Source organism: Rhincodon typus, chromosome 26 (genome assembly GCF_021869965.1).
Source record: "Rhincodon typus isolate 14 chromosome 26, sRhiTyp1.1, whole genome shotgun sequence".
NCBI lineage: Eukaryota > Metazoa > Chordata > Chondrichthyes > Orectolobiformes > Rhincodontidae > Rhincodon > Rhincodon typus.
In genome coordinates, this window is record NC_063357.1 from 23243113 (window position 1) to 23264298 (window position 21186).

Sequence of the window (21186 nt, forward strand, 5' to 3'; positions counted from 1 at the left end):
AAAAAAAAAAAAAAAAAATTTTCTGAAGAAGGGTCTGGACCCAAAACATCAGCCTTCCTGCTCCTCTGGTGCTGCTTGGCCTGCTGTGTTCATCCAGCTCTGTACCTTGTTATCTCAGATTCTCCAGCATCTGCAGTTCCTATTATCTTTGAAACAAATCCAACTGGGTTGTTTACTGTCCCATCGGTCTATTCCTGATCATCAGTAAAGTGATGGAAAGTGTTATCAACAGTACTATCCAGCAGTATCTGCTTAGCAAGAAACTGCTTAGTGCTGCCCACGTTGAGTTCCACCAGGGCCACTCAGCCTGTGACCTCATTACAGCCTTGGTTCAAGCATGGACAGAAGAGCTGAATTTCAGTCAGGTGAGAGTGACAGCCTTTGCCATCAACGCTACATTCTGCCAATTGTGGCATCAATGAGCCCTAGCAAAACTGGAATCGATGGTTATCTGGGGGCAAATACTCCACTGGTTGGAGTCATACCTGGCACATAGCAAGATGGTTATGGTTGTTAGAGGTCAATCATCTGAACTCCAAGATATTTCTCCAGGTGTTCACTACAGCAGTGTCCTATGCTTCATCAATGACCTTCCCTCTATCATAAGGTCAGAAATGGGGATGTTTGCTGATGATTGCAAAGTGTGTACCATCATTTGATGCATCTTAAATACTGAAGTACTCCATGTTCAAATGCAACAAAATCTGAACAATATCCAGGCTTGGACTGGCAAGTGGCAAGTAATATTCATGTCCTACAAATGCCAGGCAATGATACATGGGAATACAACCACCTGCAAATTCCCCTCCTCGCCACTCCTCATCTTGACCTGGAAGTATATCGCGTTCCTTCGCTGTCACTGGGTAAAATCCTGGAATTCCGCCCTTAAGGGCTTGTGGGTCAACCTGCAGGTCATGGACTGCAGTGATTCAAAAAGGCAGCTCACCACCACTTTCTCAAGGGCAGCTACGGATGGACAATAAATGCTGGCCCAGCCAGCAATTCCCATTACAAAAAACTTGACTTCAATCAGTTGTTTAGGTGATTGCCTTGCATGGCCCTCTTGGTGTTATGGGAATGCAACATATACCTTCGTGTTGTTATTGTACATTATATCATTTGCAAAGTTTACAAAGAATTTTGGATGTTATCAAGTAACTAGGAAATAGGATTGGTTGTGGAATATTGGAACTATCACTTGTCCTTCATTCTTCAGAGTCAGTTAATGTGACATTTTAAGACCATATGATGTAGGAGAAGTAGGTCTGTTAGCCGATTCAGTCTGGCCCGGTATGAAGTGAGATCCTGCCCAATCTTCAGCTGCTGGTAATCCTGAGCACCACTTTCCTGCCTTTTCCCCGTAATCTTTGATTCGCTTACTGAGTAAAAATCTACCTGCACCTTGAATGTACTTGATAACCCAGCCTCTACAGCCCTCCTGAGTAAATTTAACAAAAGCATTACCATCTGAGAAAGAAATTCCTCCTCATCTGTCATAAATTAAGTCCTCCAGTCCTAGACACACTCGCAGGGGCAATTAGTTACGAGTAACGCTGGTCAGCCAGCGATGTCCACATCCCAAGAGTGAATTGCTTTCTTTTCTTCAAAAAAAACACAATAACCTCTACCTTTTTTCAAGCAGCTCACCACCCCCCTGTAAAATTTCCATAAGGTCGCTTCTCATTCTTCTAAACTACAATAAGTACAGTACGTCAATGTTACATGATATATTTTCCTACATTCTATTTGTGGAAGTTAATTTTCTAATGACTACATCATTCTGTAGCATTGGCGGGGCTTCATGCACTGTTGCTGCCATGTTAGGCTTTACAACACCCCAAAGTTTAAATTGGTGAGATTTGTAAGTTTGGTGCGTACTGGTGTTTTGAGATTTGGCTGGCGGATGTCACTCCAACCTTATTGGAAAACACTATTTTACAGCATAATTTATCGTGAGGTTGAAGGTGCCTTGGTAACTTGGTAGTTTATCCTGTCAACAGTATACACTGCAACTACAATATACCTGTGGTCAAGTGGCAGATATTTAGTCTGTTGCATGTGGTGCTGTTCAATTAGGCAACTTTAACGTTGAATGTGTTAAACTTCGTGTTGTTGCAATAGCATCAAACCAAGGAAGTAGTGAATATTCCATCACATTCCTGACTTGTACCTTGTTGGTGATTAAGTCAAAACTTTGTGAAACCAACTTGTTCTGCTTAGTATTGAATACCCAGCCTCTGAATTTGTTGCAAAGTGGCACATATATATTTGCTGAGTTTACTTCAGTTTCTGATCTCTGGTGACCCCCAGGGTATTGAGGGCAAAGGATCCAGATGGTAATGTGACTGAATGTGATTAGTTTTTGTTTTGTTGGATGTGGTTATTACTTTTGTGCTTGAGGTGTGAATCTCCAACAAAAAAATTCTGATCAGCTCCCTATGACTTTCAGTTGCATCTCTGCCAACAATCTATGGGTTATAATTGACCATAAACAGAACTAGGCAAGTGTATAAATTCTGCAGAAGGTAGGGCTGGACAAATGTTTATTCTGCAGCATGTAATGCACCTCATGACTCTACACTTGGTGAAGAGGATTTGTAGTGGAATGCCCCCACTTGCAGCTCCAACCGCACTCAAGAAGCTCTCACCATGCATGGCAATACAACATGCTTGATGAGTACCCCATCTATCATTGGTACACAATGGCAGCAGTGTGTACTATCTACAAGATAGCAATTGTCCAATACTCTGTCAAAATCAACTTCCAAACAGGCCACCAATATCTCCTAGCAAACTAAGAAGCTTGTGCAAATACCACCATTTACTAGTCCCCTTCTGTGTCACACACCGACCTGATTTGCAATTATGTCACCATTCCATCACTCGCTGGGTCAAAATCCTAAAATTTCTTTCCTGACAACATTGGAGATATACCTACGCTGCAAGGACTGCAGTGGCTCAAGAAGGTGGCTCACTACCACGACCTTGGGCAATGTTAGCCCTACCAGAGGTACCCATGTCCCATAAGCTTTTTTTTTGATTTGTCAATCATCAGCCCAAACCTTGGAGGGGTTGACCAGGTCTTTCTGCATGCAAACATGAACTGATTTGTTGCCTGAGGAATGAGAAATATAGAGTTCAACAATCTGACCTTGTAATTGAGGGAATGTCAGTGATCAAAACCTAAAATAAGTTGAGACTAAGTCATTACTCTGAGACACCTTACAGCAATGTTCAGGTCTGAACTGATTAGTCTTCAAGACTTATTATTATCATCTTGGAATCATTGTCCTCATCCCTTCAAATTCTTGGTGTTGTGCTCGATCAAATGCTGTCTTGATGTCAAGACAACTTGGTTGAACTTCAAGAATTCAGGGCTTGTTTCCATTTTTGACTCAAGAATGTAATAGAATCTGGAGCCATTTAGCTTTGGTAGACTCCACACCAAGCATTGCTGAGCAAGTTTTTTGTAGGTTGTGCTTAATAGTTGGTTCACAACCTTTTCTATAGCTATATTGATGATTGAAAGAGGGCTGATGATGTTGTACTCGACTGGATTTGATTTGTTGTCCTCTTTGTCTATTCGTCGTAGATGGGAAATTCTCTCCATTCAATTTTTACCTTTGGAACACAGGTTTTGAGTGTTACATGTGGGATGGTGTCAGGGCTTGAGTCATCTACAGTGTTCATGTGGCGCTTTTTGGCATCTATCACAGCGAGGACTGAAATTACCTTGTACTCAGTTGAAGATAAAGCTGGGTGATAGTTGGCTGAAGTGTCATTGTTAAGTTTAGTTTTGTTAAGTGTTAAAATGTTATTACTATTCATAAGATTTCATTGAATCTCAACAGCAGAATTTTTCAGAGGATATCACTGAGCAAGAAATGATTTCATGTCCCTGTGTTTTTTATGTTTGCTTCCCTCCCCAATCTATCAGGAACAGTCAAGTGACTTTTTTGCACAGGACCTGGTTAATAGCGTGGTCTGTAATTATTTGAAATCTAATTGGATTTAATTCATGATTTTATGGAGTAACAATGTATCTCTGAAGAATGTTTTGAGTGAAAGGCCTTCTCCCAAAGAATATTGAACTTTACCATGTTAATTTGAGCATGGAGTGTTTAACAGCTGTACATACTGCATATCTTGTAGCCAAAACTCTGCCATTAGGAGAATTAGCTAGCATGTATTGAGCTGTGCTCCAAAGATATAAATTGAATTGTAATTATGCTTTAATAGCATTTTTGTAATGTATCACACATTGTATTGTTACGTAGGCACATAACTGGAAGTTTTCAGAGAATGTCATCTCGTCAGTTATTGTAGACCACAGTTGGGATGGATAATGTATTCCACCTGCAAGTACTGAGACATACTTTTAAAGGCAATCCATGATAATTATCATAGCCAAGGATTAATATTTAAAAACAAAGTTGTATAGGTGATAGTTAGATTTGTATAAAATGTTTAAAAATTGTCTGTGTAGTATTTAGAGGAAAATCTGCAAGATCAAAGATACTCAGTAAATTTTGAATTTTTTTTTATTTCTGTAGGTTATCTATCATTCATTTGGTGGAACATCAAAAGGTCTTCATTTTAATAACCTGATAGTGGGGCTGGTCCTCCTGACAAGGGGAAGAGATGAAGAAAAAGCAAAGTGTGAGTACTCTATAATCACTATTGTATGTTTAGGGAAAATGTCAGCAGGTTAAAAAATACCGTGGTAGTGATTATTTTCTATTGGAATCATCCCCTGGTTTGTAACTTGTTGTGCAGTGCACGAATTTGGTGCTTCAGAAAGTTCAATGTTCGGGACAACTTGAATAAATATGAAAATACAATGAATATTTCCAGTGGTAATTAGTCATTTATTAATATTCAGCTGTGGATATTGTGCTGCGTCTAATTATTTTTAAATCAACTTGTGGAGGTTAGAAAATAGATGTGACTTGAACCCTGGACCTTCTGGCCCAGGGTTAGGGACACTACCACTGCAACACAAGACCCCTTTGCCCAACTTCTACACATGCACCAAATTTATACTCTTCATAATAAGCTGGAAAATGATCTTGGGAGAAGATTGAATTATAAATTATTTCGATTATCACTGTGATTTCACTGTTTGAACGAATATAGAACTTGTACCTCATAGAGTGTCAGATGATGTGATGCAAATAGACAATTGTATTTGGCACAAAGACACCCAAATCATAAAGTGGCATTGCTTTTAAATGTGCATGTTCAAAGAGTTAAGAGCCAACATTTGGAAAGCCTATAAGTTAAAGGTTTGCAGCATGAAATAGAATGTTGAGTATACAAAAAGTCTTTGATTAAAGACTGTCTTCCAATGTGCTGAATCCACATTGTTGCTATTTTTACCTGTCCCCTGATGTTGGAACATAAAGGGTGTTCAGTTATGGTGTGATGAAATGTGCTTTGAAAATGTTGGCGATTTGAATTTTGCCAAAATATTTTGCAATTCATTATTTCAATCCATTGAGAATCTATTTTTCTTTTCATTTCTGGATAAAAGTAGGTAAAGTAGGTAATTAGTTATTTAACAATAAATCTCCACTTTGGGAGCTTAATTTCCAAAAGACATTAGCGAACTATGCAGTGAAGCACAGCAAACTTTGTTTTCACCAACACCTTTATGAACTGACATTCCTGATAAACTGGCAAAATTATGTACCATGAAGTTTACTGTAGTATTTTGTCCAATTATTATAATTTTTAATTTATTTACCTTATTGTAAATTTACTTATTCAATCGACATGAATTATCAACAGTTAATTTAATTTGGAGGCAATTTCTCCTCAAATACCATGATCTACTATGATGTCTAAGTAGTCAGTTGAGGGTCTGAGTGATAAGGCTTGCTGCTGGTAAGTTTTATTTAAGGCAACGTTGTGTTATTATTTAAATGATTTGTGCTGAAAATAAAGTATAACAGTGATGTGTATACCCCTCCATTACCTATCTATTACTTGGTCTGTGTTTTTACATTGATTATGTGGTCCTCATGGCAATTCAAAATATTTGATCAATCAGCACCCATCGGTGCCACATAATAAAATGTTTATGGTACTGCATACTATTTGCTTTCTTTTTAGGGTTAATCCACTGGGAACATTGGAATTCATTAACCATAGAAATTTTCAGCAGAGCTAATCATTCAGTGCTAGCTCTTCATTAGAGCAGTCCAGTACCAATTCCCCTGCTTTCTCCTCATGACCTTGTTCCTCCTTGCGCTTAGAGTCATAGTCATATAGCATGGAAACAGATTTTTCAGTCCAACTTGCCCATGCCAACTACGTTTTCCAAACTGAACTAGGCCCATTTGTTGATGTTTGGCTCATATCGCTCTGAATCTTTCCTATTCATGTACCTGTCCAAATATCTTTTAAACTTTGTAACTGTATTGCCTCTACCACTTCCTCTGGCAGCTAGTTCCATATGTGCACCATCCTTTGTGTGAAAATGTTGTCCCTCAGGTCCTTTGAAAAGATAAATAGTCTTTGCCTTAACTGTTTCTTAGTGCGCATTTTATGCTGTAACGAGTAAAGAAATAGCCCCTAAGCATTCTCCCACTTCAAGTGATAATTTTAAATTGGCCATCTCTCCTCACTGATAGCCCCAAGCAGAGGGAGTAATGGTTTTTCTCTCTCTATTTATGTCTATTTATTAAAAGCTTCATAATTTTAACCTCTGCTAAATCTCTTCCGTACTTCAGTACAAATAGTCCAAAAATGCCAACTTCTTCTCAAATTATCTTCTCATCTAAACCTGATATTTTACTGATTGTTTATTAAATTTCAAATGTATCTTGCATTCCAAATCAGTGTGTTTTTGATGCATTCTTGCTCATTCACCGGATTCTTCATTAAGTTTATCTCAAAGGAGGAGAAAGAATTTGCCTTTAGTTCGCGCATTCCTTGGAATGACACAAAATGCTTTGTAGCAAATCTACAACTTTCTTAGTGGAGTCATTACAGTATTGTAGGAAATGCAGATATATTCCTATGTTTGTTTTTTCTCTTAAAATAAACACTTGTTCACTTTAAATTCATTTGACGATTTGTCTACTCATTACACAAATCTGTCTTCTAGAGGTTCTTTTAAAGTCTTGGTCACTGCAAACCAAACATCCCAGTTGGTCATCTTTCAAGATTGTGCCCCTTGAATCAGCAATGTAAATTAAAATCAGGTACCCATGGCATTACACTACTTTGAACCTTTCTGTATTCTGAGCAACATCTATACAAACAACTTTGTTTCATGCCTCTCAACCAACTTTTATCCTTTTCCTCTTGCAATGATATGCCTCAGTTTTTCTGGTATATCTTGTTACCTATCAAAATGACTCCAATCCGTATGCATTCCACACATTGCATCCCTTATCTCACTAGCTCCTTCAACTAAAGACACCTAAATTTATGAAACAAGATTTTCTTTTGCTAAGTCTTGTATGTAGTCCTGAATAATGCACATATTTCTAAATATGTGGCAATTTTATGTCAAAATATAGATTCAAAGTATCTTTATACTACTGTTGACTTGCTGATCTTCAAGAAGGGAATGCGTCTAGGCTATTCAGTTCCTTGAGTCTGTTTTGCCAATAAGTCAGATCATGGGTAATGAACCATTGATGCAATATATTGTTTAGTTCTCTCACCTCAAAAATTCATTGAACTTAATCTTGTTCTTGGATAGCTCATTTGATATAGCATTCTCTATTTTTCTCAGGATGTTTTCCAAATTTCTGCACCCTTTTGTATAGAAAAAATTTGTGATTTTCCAAAATGGTCCAGCTCTATATTTAAACTGTCCCCTGCCTTATTCTGGATTTTCCCACCAAAGGAAGTAGTTTTTCTGTGCCCTGTCAAATCTCGCCATCAATAAATATATCAACTAGATCACATTTCAACCTCATTGAGCATTTCCTGATAATTTCAGCCCTCAAACCCTAGTATCATTGTGTTGAACCTGTGCTGTTGTCCTTTCAGGGCCCTTGTGTCTTTGCTGAGATATGGTACTCAACACTGATCACTGTAGTCCAATTATTATTTCCCACAATTCCTAGTTTCTCACCAGTTAATAATTCAATTTATTCTTCTCTACCTTTGTGAATCAGAGCCCATGATTCACTTTACCAATCTCATGACACAATTTAAATTTTAAGATTGAAGCATTGTTGCGAGAGTCTTTGCTTTCTTCTCTGAATCTTAACCTATAATGCATGCAGTCAGGACTGGATGGCGCAACCACTTTTTTTCTTTCATAAACACTTTACAAAGTTCCATAAATAGTCCTGTATTCTCCTGTAATAAAGCTACATTCTCACCAGCATCATTATTTGTAAAATGAAAATCAACATAAATATTTGACTATCTCCATTATATCTTCATCTTAGAAGTTAGTCAGTCCTGCTCAATTATTGAATGAGCCAGCTATTTCTCTAACTACTCCATTGTGCTTTAGCTAACTTAAAGCCCCTAATGTTTCCTTTTACATTTCTGCTTCTACTTTTTTTCAATATTCCCTTTGAGCTCTACTTATCTTCCTTTTCACCTCTCCACTAACTTTTGAAAGCTCAGTGGCAGGATGCCTGGCTTATGATGCAGAGTGATGCCAAGAGCTGGGTTCATTTCCCATGCCGGCAGAGGTTATCATGAAGGAGTTGCCTCCTGAACCTCTCCCCTTGCCTAAGGCATGGTGGCCCTTGGGTTAAACTACCACTAGTTGTGTCCTTCTAATGAGAAAGCAATACCATGGCCTGGTAAGACTATGGCAACCTTATCTTCACACTTTTGATACCTTTTAGGCATGAAACAGTCATTTAAGTTGATTTGCTTTTTCGTATCTCTGTTACAGTACTCTTCTTAGTATTCATTCTATACTTAAGGGTTTTTTTTTAATCTTTGTGCATCTCACTTAAATATTTCTCATTTCAAACCTTGTTAATATCTCAGCTGAGTTCCCTTGAAGCTATCCCTTTTTATTTTCTTAAACTTGTCTTTGATTACTGTTGGACTCTTCCTTTTGTAGATTCATAACGATTTGTTTGTGAAAATGATAAATGTAGCCTTAAAAGTAGAGATTAGGTGAGGACCCCTAAGTCAAGCAGTCAGAGATAGAGGTAAATTCATTGGAGCTGATTGGAAATGGTCCTCACTGTACTACAGAGAAAGAAGTTAGCTGTTTTGAGAGTTTTTGGTAAGTGGTTGAGGTCTTTTCTATTCTTAAGTTTTTATCATAGTGTATGCCTTGCTAGTAAAGTTAATAAAATATAGAAAAAGCAACATCAGTGAATTAATAATGCAATTAAAAAAATAACTGAAATGCATTAAGTGTGGCAGGACAGGTGATGTGTCAGAGTTGTAGTCTGGGAGTTCCTGGATGTCAGCTTGGCCCAAGTGTTGAAGTTCAAGCAGCTTCTGCTCAATTTGTGAGCTGGAAATTGAACTACAGGTGCTGCAATGCATCAGGAAGGCGGTAAGTTTTCTGAATTTGGTTTGGTCTGTCTGTAGACTGCAGCAGTTCAAGAAAGCAGCTCATCTCTACCTTCTCAACGGCAACTAGGGATTGACAATAAATACAGCGACGCCCACATCCACAAATAATTTTAAATAAATTCAGGGACAGGAGTATGTGACGCAAGTGAAACAGTTAAGGGGGATAAGAGGGCAGGAGCCTCAACTTTCACAGTTGTCAACAGGTTTGAGGTTCTTTCAGATTATCTGGATAATAGGACTGTAAAGTGGATAAGCTAACCGACCACATGGTGCAGGAAGTCATTCAAGAAGAGGGAGGTGGAAGTAATCTAGAGGTTATAGGGAGCAGTATGGTGAGGGGGATTAACACTAGTCACTGCAGCAAACCGCATGAGCCTGTATGGCAGTGTTGCGTGCCTGGTTCCATGGTTTGAGATATTTGCTCAAGGCGTGAAAGGATCTTGCTGTAGCAGAGCAGGATCCAGTCATCGTGGTCCATATTTATATGATCTGATCTGTTAAGTTGGGTTGTGTCATTTCCAATTCTGTTCTGCATGTTTTTGTATGTGGCGTCTTAATTCCACATGTTTGTTGATTGCATTGTGGGTACGTATGTACAATAACGAGCCAGCTTGGTGAGCAAGCCAACAACCTTATTTTAACACTTTTTTTCTCACAGATGCTGCCAGACCTGCCGAGCTTTTTCTGTTTTTGTTCCTGATTTACAGCATCCGCAGGTTTTTTTTTTTTTTTGTTGATTTAGAGAGATGAACATGTGGCTTAAACACTGAGAAGTAGATTCTGGTTTGTGGGTACTGGCACGAGTATTGGGGAAAGTGGGATCTCTCTTGCTTGGGTGGTCTCCATCTGCACCGTGTTAGAGCTTGTGCTGTGCCAATTGCAAAGCTAGCAAAATAGAAAGGAATTAAAACTAATTAGTAGCGGCAAATGATCAAATTAAGGAGATGTGATAAATCATAGAGTAGAGTTGATGACAAAGAGAAAGGTATTAATATGGTAAATGATGAAAACTTGGGTCAGGAAAGGATAGATTCATGCTGCGTCAACTAACAGGTCAGACAAGACTAAAAAGACCGTAAAAGGATGGAATTAAACGCCCTATATTTGAATGCATATAATGTTTGATACTTATTCTTTTCTATATCAAACATTTGTATGATCTGGTAGTTATTACAAAAGCATGGGTGCAGGATGACATGGATTGGAACATAAATCTTTGGGTACAAGGCATTTAGGAATGACAGGAAACTAGCAACAGGTGGAGGGGTGGCTCTGTTTGCTAATTACAGTATTAGCACAACAGAGAGGAATATCTAAGTTCAGGATACCAATATGTTGGAACAGTTGGAATGAGAGATGATAAATGCAAGTCGTCTCTCGTGGGAGTGGTGTACAGGCTGCCTGACCATTACGACATGGTACGGAGCATAAAGGGAAAAAAAAAGAACCTGGGAGATTTATTCTACAGATTGGCTGAAAGTTAGGTAGACAAGGTTGACCTTAAATGAGTGTGTTTTTGGGATAGTTTCTTAGAACACTCTTCTGGAGCAGACCAGAGACTCGCTGTACTAGATTTGGTATACTGCATGAGATGGGATTAGGTTAATAATCTCCCAGTTACTCCTTGTTAAGATTGACAATAATATGATTGAATTTTACATTCTGTTTGAGGGCGAGAAGAATGGATCACAAACTATTTCTTTTAAAACTTAAACGGAATTATGAGGGTCTGAAAGCAGAGCTTGGTCATGTGAATTAGCAAATTAGATTCAAGGATACATCAGATGTAGTGGCAGATACTTAAGAGGATGTTTCAGAATACACAGAATTGATACATTCCAACAAGTAAGAAAAATTCAAGGAATGGACCCACCATCTGTGGTTAACTAAAAACAGCAAAATAGCATCAAATTAAAGGAAATGGTGTATAATTACGTAAAATAGGAAACAGGTCAGAAGATTGGATGAAATATAAGGAACAGTGAAGAATAACTAACAGTTTTCATGTGTGGCAATAGAGTGAGAGAGGAAGATAGCCAGTTGTATGAAAACAGATGGTTAGGGTTTCTACAATTATTTAAAAAGAGTTAATATAGTAAGCGTTGGTCCTATAGAAAGCCAAACTGTAGCATTAGTAATGGAAATTGAATTGAAGAAATATAAGAAACAAGTAACATCCTAGATTTCAGCAATAAATCAGGAAATGCAAGGAATGGAGAAACTTAGGAAAATCACAATCACAAGAGAAATGGTACTGAGTAAATGGTTGGAGCTACAGGTTGACAAATCCTCAAATCCTGATGGACTTCATCCTAAGTCTTAATAAGAAGTGGCTGGTGAGATAGTTGGTGCATTGGTTTTAATTTTCTAAATCTCCCGATTGGGGGACGTCCTTTCAAGTTGAATGATAGTGAATCTGGCTAAAACAGAAATTGCTGAAGAAACTCAGCAGGTCTGGCAGCATCTGTAGAATAAGAAAGTTAACATTTGGAATCTGACTATTCAAAAAGGGAAGGAGAGAGAGAAGAAACTAGAGGCTAGTTAACTTTGTATCTGTAAAACGGAAAATGTTAGCCATGGTATTACCCCTTTATGTCAATATTTCTACGCACTTGTAAATTTTATCGACCTGACAGATTATTGAGAAAAACTGATCCAAGATGGTGGCGGGCCACAATTTGTGCACGTGCATGAGTCATCCTTACGCAGGGTTCATACTAATCTTCCCCGTATCATGCTAATTTTAGTATATGCACTGCCAAAGCAAGCACACTTCTAAGATTTTGTGAATCTGTTTTTTTTGGTTTAGACTGGTAACCATAAGTATTCATCAGTTGGTCTTGAAAATAGTTTTCAGTGACAGATGTTTCATTCTTGATACTTGTTCCTTCTCCCTTCTCTATAAAACCGGAAAATTGACCTAGTAATTTGAACTCTTTATTTATACAGGTCGGTTTTTGAAAATAGTTACACAAACTAGGAAAAAATAATTTGCGTTCCTCAAACCACCTAGATTTATCAATTGATCATAGTGTCAATGCCAGTTGTTTTTCAGTTTACTGGCTAGATGCATGGGTGTCCTTAATTTGAGTGAAAAATTAAATGGGAACATAATTTAGAGAAATGCAGCCCCTATTTCTTCAAAATCTGTTACAATTATCTCATGAAATGCATTTTAACTTGGTGTGTAATCTTATTGCAGATATTTTTAACCTCTTTGCAAATGAATCTGGGAGCTACGTTGTGCGAGAGGAAATGGAAACCATGCTACGGGCTTGTGACGGTGAGGTTCAGTTGGGAGTTAAGAAGTGCTTTGTTGAGGTAGGTATTTGACACTTTGCATACCTACGAATCACACTATTCAAGGCAAAAAAGCCAAATCTGGCAGCTGCTGTAAATCCGAAACAAAAACATAGTGTTAAATGCACAGATCTGTGAGAAGAAGTGACAGGCTAAAGTTTCAGTGTGACATTCTAGTAGAAAAACATTTACATGCTAACAGTCCCCAAGATGGATTAGAATAGTGGAATGAAGGGAGTATGCATGAAACAGAAATCAAGAATATGCAGTCAAGTGATTAGCTGGAGAATAGGAAATGGGCTAATTGACAAAAGACAGAAGCAGAAAAGAATCTTAAGAGCAAGATGATATCTGTTTGGCTAGGTAGCACAATGACGATCATGGAAACCTGGTGAAATGGAGCAGACCCCAGTAGCCCAGGATTAGCTTTGCCATCTTCACCTCCACATGTACTTATTTTGACCATCAGCATTTCCCCTGTATTTTGGATACTTCCTCCTGTCTTCAGGACTTCTACCATCTGGGCATCTTCCTCTGGCCTTTTTACCCCGTGTTAATCTTCGTATCGAGAATATTTATTCCATTTGTTTCTTCACTCTGCTTGCTTACGCTAATTAACGAGTGTCTCCCACATCCCCATAGTCAATCCTATGATTTAACAGGCAGCAATCCATTCCAACACTGACATTGTTACCAACTTGTTGATAGGAAGTTCTTTGTGTGGTGGGAAGTTGTCAGTCTTCAAAAACCCTTGCCTCCAAGAGCATGAACCCATTACTAAAAAAAGCAAGATCTAATTTATCATAACTTGCCTCATTTTTTCTGAAGATTTTTTCCTCCAAAACCTCCAACCTGAGTTCCCCTACCCTGTGCAGCCTGCATAATCTTCCTACTGAGCATAGATGACCAGAACACTGTTCTTATCGTTTCTGCGTTCTCTTGCTCCAGAACACTCATTCCTTTCTACCTTTGCTTCATTTCTCCTCTTGTCTAGTCTTCACCCACAAACACCTGCAATTCCTGTAATTCTGTTGGACAATTCAACAAATTTCAGTTTTGTGGTTCCACTTACCTAATATATGCACACAATGCACCTGATGATCAATCATTGAAGTGATGAATTGATGCATTTCATGTTAGAACCTTAAAGTAGTGATTGGTGTTGAGGTTACAGCATTAAGTATAGGGATGTGTGTAACTCATTAAACTGCTAACTGCACAAAGTGATTAGCTGGAGAGTAAGAGATGGACTAACTGACAAGTTATAGTGCAAGACAAACTAACTGAACAAAGAAGAATTGATCATCTTGTTGGACAGGAGTCACTTCTCTGTTAAGCCATGACTGTTTTTATGACAGTATAATTCAGATGTTGGGTTTCTAGTGATCAGAAATTGAAGGACTACTTGCTCAATTGGAAACTATAAAATAGTCCACCACTCTTCCCTTCTCTGCTGCAGTTTTGGTTGAATTTACTTGTTAATACTATTAGATCTGCTGGACTACTCTGCACGCTTGGGGTGTGAGAATAGTGGTTTGTGTACTGCATGGTTGCCTGTGAGATTTGAAATGTGCAAATTTGCCAAGCTAGTATTTTTGCAGTGAAGATAGTGATCCAATTGTCATGAGTTTGGTGAGCATCAAAACTTACATCTCCAGAGATGAGGGGTTTGTCTTATGAAGAGAGATTGAGCAGTTTAGGCCTGTACAGTCTGGAGTTTGGAATAAGATGAGGAGATCGAATTGAGACCTATAAGATGCTAAAGGGGATTGACAAAGTATATATAGAAAGGATGTTTCTCCTTGTGAAACGATCTAGAATGAGAGCTCGTAGTCTCGGGATAAGGGCTAGCAGATTTAATACCAATGAGAAATTACTCCTCTCAAAGGGTTATCAATCTGTGGAATTCACTACCCCACAGTGTGTTGGATGCTGAGACATTGAGTAAGTTTGAGGAGGGAGATTTTTAAACAGCAATGGGTTGAAGAGTTTTGGAGAATGGGCAGGAAAGTGGGGTTGAAGCCAAGCTGAGATCAGTCACGATCATATCAAACAGTGGAGCAGGCTCAGTGGACTGAATTACCTACTCCTGCTCCTAGTTCCTATGCTGTTATTGTTCAGGAGGGCAGACCGCTGACTCCTTGTTTATTCCTTTAACTGTAGTCCAACCTGTCTCCAAACACATCACCATCCTTACATCAACTGATCTTGTTCTCACATTGAAAATATTTTCCCTTGACTCCAAATTTTTGCTGAACAATTTTGCTACTGTGATCCCGTTTGTCTTTGTGGAAAATATTTATTTATTCTATTTCTAATTGGTTCTTCTCCAACATGTCTCTTTCACTTAATTTCCTCAAATTTTCTTCAACATCTAAGTATATTCTACTTAAAACATTCGTTTCAATTTGCCACTTTTACTTTTAATCCAGCTTGCATTCACTCCAACTATGATCCTCTCCTCTTTGGCCTTCTGCGCTGTATCACTGTAGTTGAACATAAGCTCAAGATACAGGTGCTGAGCTTGTGCTACATGTAGTGAAAAAGTACAGGTGCAGTGTCTCAAATCCAGCCATCTGGAAAACTGGCAGTGTCTTAACAAACTGTACCACTTTTTCCTCAGTTGCTGCGTACGTATTTGAATTATTATTAGGTAAGTAGAATAACATTGGCTATTTGGGATAACTGGTGAATTCGAGTGTGACCCACTAACCAGTTATCAGTTTTGCGTACCTGTCTTTTCCTGTGCTCCCAAGTTGTCCAAACAATCTTCAAACCAATTTGACAACCAGCAAGATTCGAAATCCAGCATGGACTTTATTCCAAGTCTGCCAATTTTGAGACACTACCTGTAAAACTATTTGAAATCTAAAATGCAGACCTAGACTCTCAAATTCCCCATCCTTGTCTTGCACAGTAAAGATTATACTAGCAGTGTCTTATCTCTGCCTATTTATAGTGATTGCTTAGCATCAGCGCTCAAAATGAATAGAAGCAGCAGGCGAGTTTGCTACCCAAGGTCCAACACACAGCTGGAAAAAATTCAATAATGGGACTGTCAGAGAAAGGTCACCCCTGTACCTGGACATTCCTATACATAAGTCACAGAATCTGCAAGGGACTGCACCCCTATTGTCAAATTCTGTATCCTTAATGCTGCTCTATTACATGTTGTTTCTCACCCAATTGCTGCTGATTGGTCACTAATAATGAGGAGTGGGAGAGAAAAGAAGGCTCCAAGAGAGGTTGGGAGAGGGAGGAGTATCAACATAGAAGCAGTTGTGGCAAAGATTGGGATTGAAGGAGAGAGAACAGTTTTAAACCAGTCAACAAAAAACTAATCAACTATCTGGGACCCAGGAGAACCTGAAATCACTGAGGTAATAAATTCCTTGAAAAGGAATGTGTAATCTCTACCTTAACTCTACAACTGTTCAGGAGCTACTACATTTGAAAAGGTACATAATGGATGCTTTTATAATGAACACTCTTGCAAATATAGATTTGATTCTGGGATTGGGATCTGAGATGCAGTAATAAAGTAGTAAATATCTGGTTAAAATTTCAGCTTTCTCTATATGCAATGGAAATGTTTAGCTGTGACTTCATCAGTCTATGGAAGGCATGCTGAGGGTGATGGCTTTTTGTGTGCAAGAGTATATGTCACTTAATTTGAAAAAAAACTTGTGTTAATTTACACATTGTCATGTTGCAATTTAAATACTGTAATTGAAAATTAATACTTTCTATGGGTGTTGTGGCTTTAATTTTAATGGCATTGTGATTATTTACGATATTGGTTAAATTGGTTAAATTCTTCTAATTCTGCTTCTGTGCAAATCAAAATATTCCAAATCAACACAAAGACACATGGTATTATTACTGTGTGACTGTGTCATTTAAGTCTGAGAGAATGAAAAAGGAGGTCCTGAAAATCAAAATATAGGTCCCAAAACTTGAGAAGTAGCTAATGAGGAAATCTAAACGAGAGTCTTTGAAGAAAGAAGCATTATTTTGACCCCTGTTGACATGATTATGCTCTTCAGCATTTGTCAACCTAATGACCAGATTTCAGTTACCAGACTGTCAGAGACCATACGTGCGACAACTGATGTGCATCAGGACCCTAAAGCAAAGTGGAATTTCTGAGAAGTTTCAACTTGTGATGAGCAATTTCCTTGCTCCCTGGGACTAAATGTCTACATCTCTGATCTAGAGTCAGAAACTTGGAAGAAATCCATCGTACACGATCTGGATAGTTACCTGGGAATCATAGACTATGGATTACCCAAAGTGGGGGTTTTGAGTTCGAGGCGATCAAGGCAATAATGATTGCCATGATCAGCCAGAGAGTTCATATCCTCACATTGCTCCAACTGAGTGACTTAACCTGAGGACCTGCCTCCCATGGCAGTACAAAGATACTGGGCTTGCTTGTTTTTAAAAATTATAATAATCTCATAACCCTCTGTACTTGACAACCCTCTCCCGACCAGCTCTTGGCTTTGTCTTTGAGGAGCCATAACTATTTTCTCGCCTTGAAATCTGGTCTGTGGGACAACGTTTGAGAACCCTGTGTTGGACAGTTGAAAACATTGAAAGTTGAGTAGCTCCACAGTTAATGCCTGTATTCACTCCTGTGACCATCTGACTACCCCCAACCAATCTGACATGACTACAAACTACTTACTACTCTTGCAAAATGTTCTTACCTGCTAGCCAGAGGACACCACCTTCATCTTGTCTAGATTTGGACTGATTTTATTGGATTGACCTATAAACATGTGTATAATTAACAACCATGTTTGAACTTGGTTTTCTTGGAGTTCCTATAGTATTTTTGAGTAACTTGTGTACGTTAGACATAGTTTTTCTGTTTTCATCGAAATTAGCAAACTGAAAAGATTTGAGCACTGCACGTCTGTGCAAGACAACATTCAAATATAGAAATAGGAGTAGAAGTAAACTATTTGGCCCATCAAGACTACTCTGCCACTTGATCATGGCTGCTTAACTCCGATGTCATACACCTGCTCTCTTCCCCATACCCCTTGACACCTTTAGCTTATAGAAATCTCATCTTTATTTCTTAAGTATAATCAGTGCCTTCACCTCCACAGTCTCCTGTGGTAGAAAGTTCCATAGGTTCACCACCCTCTAAAGAAATTTCTCCCGTCAGTCTAAAACCGGCCTGTTGTATATCCTGAGATTGTGACTGTTTGATCTGGATTCCCAGCATCCCTGTACCTAGTTTGTTCAGCCCTGTGGGGATTTTAATTTTCAATGCGATCTCCCCTCATTTTTCAAAATTGCAGTGAATATAGGCCTAGTTGACCTAATGTCTCCTCATAGGACAAACCTGCCACCCCCCGAATCAATCTAGTGAGCCTTCACTGCACTCCCTCTCTAGTAAGCATTTTTTTTTTTTTTTTTGAAAAAGGAGATCAAAACTGCACATTATGCTCATAGGTGTGCTCTCGTCAAAGCCCTGTAGAGCTGCAACAAAACATACTTTCTCTTATGCTCAAACTCTCCACGCCAGCTTGTCATTTGCCTTCCTAACTGCTTGCTGCACCTGTACACTTGCATTCGGTGACTGGTGTACAAGAGCACCCAGGTCTCATTGTACATCAGTCTTTCCCAATATATCAGCATTTTAATAATATCCTGCCATTCTATTTTGCTGACCAAAACAGATAACTTCACATTTTGCCCTTGTTATACTTCATCTGCCATGCCTTTGCCCATTGACTCGACTTGGTTAAATTGCTCTGAAGCCCGTTTGCATTCTCCTTGCCACTGTCACTCCTTTCTAATTTTGTCCTTAGCAAACTTAGAAATGTTACGCTCTGGTTTCCTCATCCAAATCGTTGAAATATTGTGAATAACTGAAGTCCAAGCAGTAATCCCTGCAGTACTCTGCTTATTACCACCTTCTGCTCTGAAAGCAACCCATTTATTCCTATTCTGGTTCCTATCTGCTAACCATTCCTAATCCATGCCACTATATTAGCACCAAACCCATATGGTTTTACTTTGCACACTAACCTCTTGCATGGGATTTTAACAAAAGCTTTCTGAAAATTCAAATATGCCATACCCTCTGGTTCTCCGTAATGTATTTGATTTGTTGTATCCTCAAAAAAAAACCCCAGTAGGTTCATCAAACATGATTTTCCTTTCATAAATCCATGTTGACACTCTGTAATACCATTGAAAATTTTCAAACATCCTCTACTCTCGGCTCTTCAGAGATTCCGGCTTTATCTCGACTACTAATGTTAGGCTAACTGTTGTATAATTTTGTTTTCTTCCTCCTTTAAGTACATTGGTGTACACTTGCCACCCTCTAATCTGCCAGTGCCGTTCTAGAATCTATGAAATTTTGGAAGTGGTGCACCCACTATTTCCATGGCTGCTGCCGTTAGTACCCCCACAATGTAGATTATCAGGCCTTGGAGTTTATTAGTTTTCAATGCTGATAATTTCTCTACTGTTATTAATTTACTTCTGTTACTCCTTCCCAAAAGACCCTTGGTTCCTCACACTTCTGGGAAGTTTGTTTATCACCTTCTGTGAAAACCAGACAAAAGTAGCTGTTTAATTGCTATGCCATTTTGTTGTTTTGCATTATCAGTTTTCCCATTTCAGACTTTAAGGCATTGACATTTGTTTTCAATAATCTTTTTCTTCTTTATATGTACTTGTAGAAACTTTCAGTCACCTTTTTATGTTCCTTGCAAGTTCACTGTCATACTCGATATTTCCCCTCTTAATCAACCTGCAGTCCTCCTTTGCTGAATTCTAAACTGTTCCTAGTCCTCAGGCTTGCTATTTTGGAGGACTTTTAGATGCTAAGAGGAGTCATTTAATGCTATCCTTAATATCCATTGCTAACAGTGGTTGGGCCAGTTTGTCCTGTTGGCGTCCTTTTGCCTGAAAAATGTTTGACCTCTGCAAGTCAAGCTTTTTTCCTTAAAAATTATCCATTGCCTGTTCACTATTATGTCAATGAATGACAGTTGGCTATCACAGCCAAGTCACCTCTCAAACTTTGTAGTTTCTTCTGTTTAAGTTTTGACCCAATTTTGGATTGGATTACTTAATTTTCTATCCCAATTAAGAATTCTATCATATTATGAGCACTTTCTCCTTACGTCTCAGCAAGATTGTTAGTTAACCATTTCATCGCACAAAACCAAATGTAGGACAGCTTGCCATCTCCAAGTTGGTTCCTTAACATACTGGTCTTAAAACAAACTTAGATATACTGCAAGAATTCATCTGCCGCATGATTACTGTTAATGTTGTTTTCCCAGTCTATATTGAGGTTAAAATCATACACGATTACTGTGGCACCCTTCTTGCATGCGTCTGATTTCATGTTTAGTGCCATCTCTACCCCATCACTACTGTTTGGAGGCTGACTCCCACTAATGTTACTAGCCCCTGATGGCTTCTTAGCTCCACCTAAACTTATTCCATGGCTAGATTTCTTGCACTATACTTTTTCCTTTCTCATTATTGCCTAATTTCCTGTTTCATTTAGAAAGTAACCTCACCTATTTTTCCTTTTTGCCAGTCCTTCCTAAAAATTGAATAGCCTCAGATATTCAGTTTCCAGTCTTGGTCACCTTACAGCTACATCTCTGTAATTGTAATCCAGTCATACTTTTATATACAAACATTTTTGCTGTTAATCTCATCTATTGATTAGGAATGTTCCTTGCGTTCAGAGAATGTACCTTTGGGCTTGCGTTTTTAATGTCTTTTTTTTACGATTTTCTTGTACTCCAGCTATTTTTATCTGGTCGACCTTGTTTCCTCTGCCTTTCACATTTGCTTTCCACCTGTGTCCCTACTCCCTTGTGAATTGAGTTTAAATACCCGCCAACTTCATTAGTGAATGCTCCAGAAGGATTTTGGTCCTGATCCTGTTGCTGTGCAAGCCCATCCAGTTTATACAGATCTCATCTTCCCCAGATTCTGTCCCAATGACTCAGCAATCTAAATCCCTCTTTCTACAACGTGCCTGCAGCCATGTATTAATGTCTATTATCCTCAGATTATTACCTTTTGAAATTGTGCCTTTTAATTTATCTTCTAGATTTCTATGTTGTGCTTGAAATCTTTGTTTTGGTCTGTGTTGTTGATACCAGCATGGACCACAATCTCTGGCTGCTCTCCCTCCTCCTTCATTTTGTCCTGTAGCTGCTCTGTGACATATTTGACCCTGCTACCGGGGAAGCAGCAAACTAAACAGCATCATAGGAGCAGGAAGGCTGACGTTTCAGGCCTAGACCCTTCATCAGAAATTTCTGATGAAGGGTCTAGGCCCGAAACGTCAGCCTTCCTGCTCCTATGATGCTG

At 38.6% G+C, this 21186-nt stretch overlaps 1 protein-coding gene and 1 pseudogene across 9 annotated transcripts in view; one reads left to right on the forward strand and one right to left on the reverse strand.

The window, feature by feature from the left end:
• usp32 (ubiquitin specific peptidase 32) overlaps positions 1 to 21186 on the forward strand; it is a 201969-nt gene that overhangs the window by 68071 nt on the left and 112712 nt on the right. For all 9 annotated transcript variants that reach the window (XR_007264892.1, XM_048612813.1, XM_048612806.1 and 6 more), the window contains 2 exons: positions 4554 to 4659; positions 12719 to 12837. Coding sequence is in view for 8 of the 9 variants with exons in the window: in XM_048612813.1 (XP_048468770.1) it covers positions 4554 to 4659; positions 12719 to 12837 (225 nt within the window). In the remaining variant the exon portion in view is untranslated. The remainder of the gene's footprint in view (positions 1 to 4553; positions 4660 to 12718; positions 12838 to 21186) is intronic.
• LOC125486214 lies at positions 12190 to 12285 on the reverse strand (annotated as a pseudogene).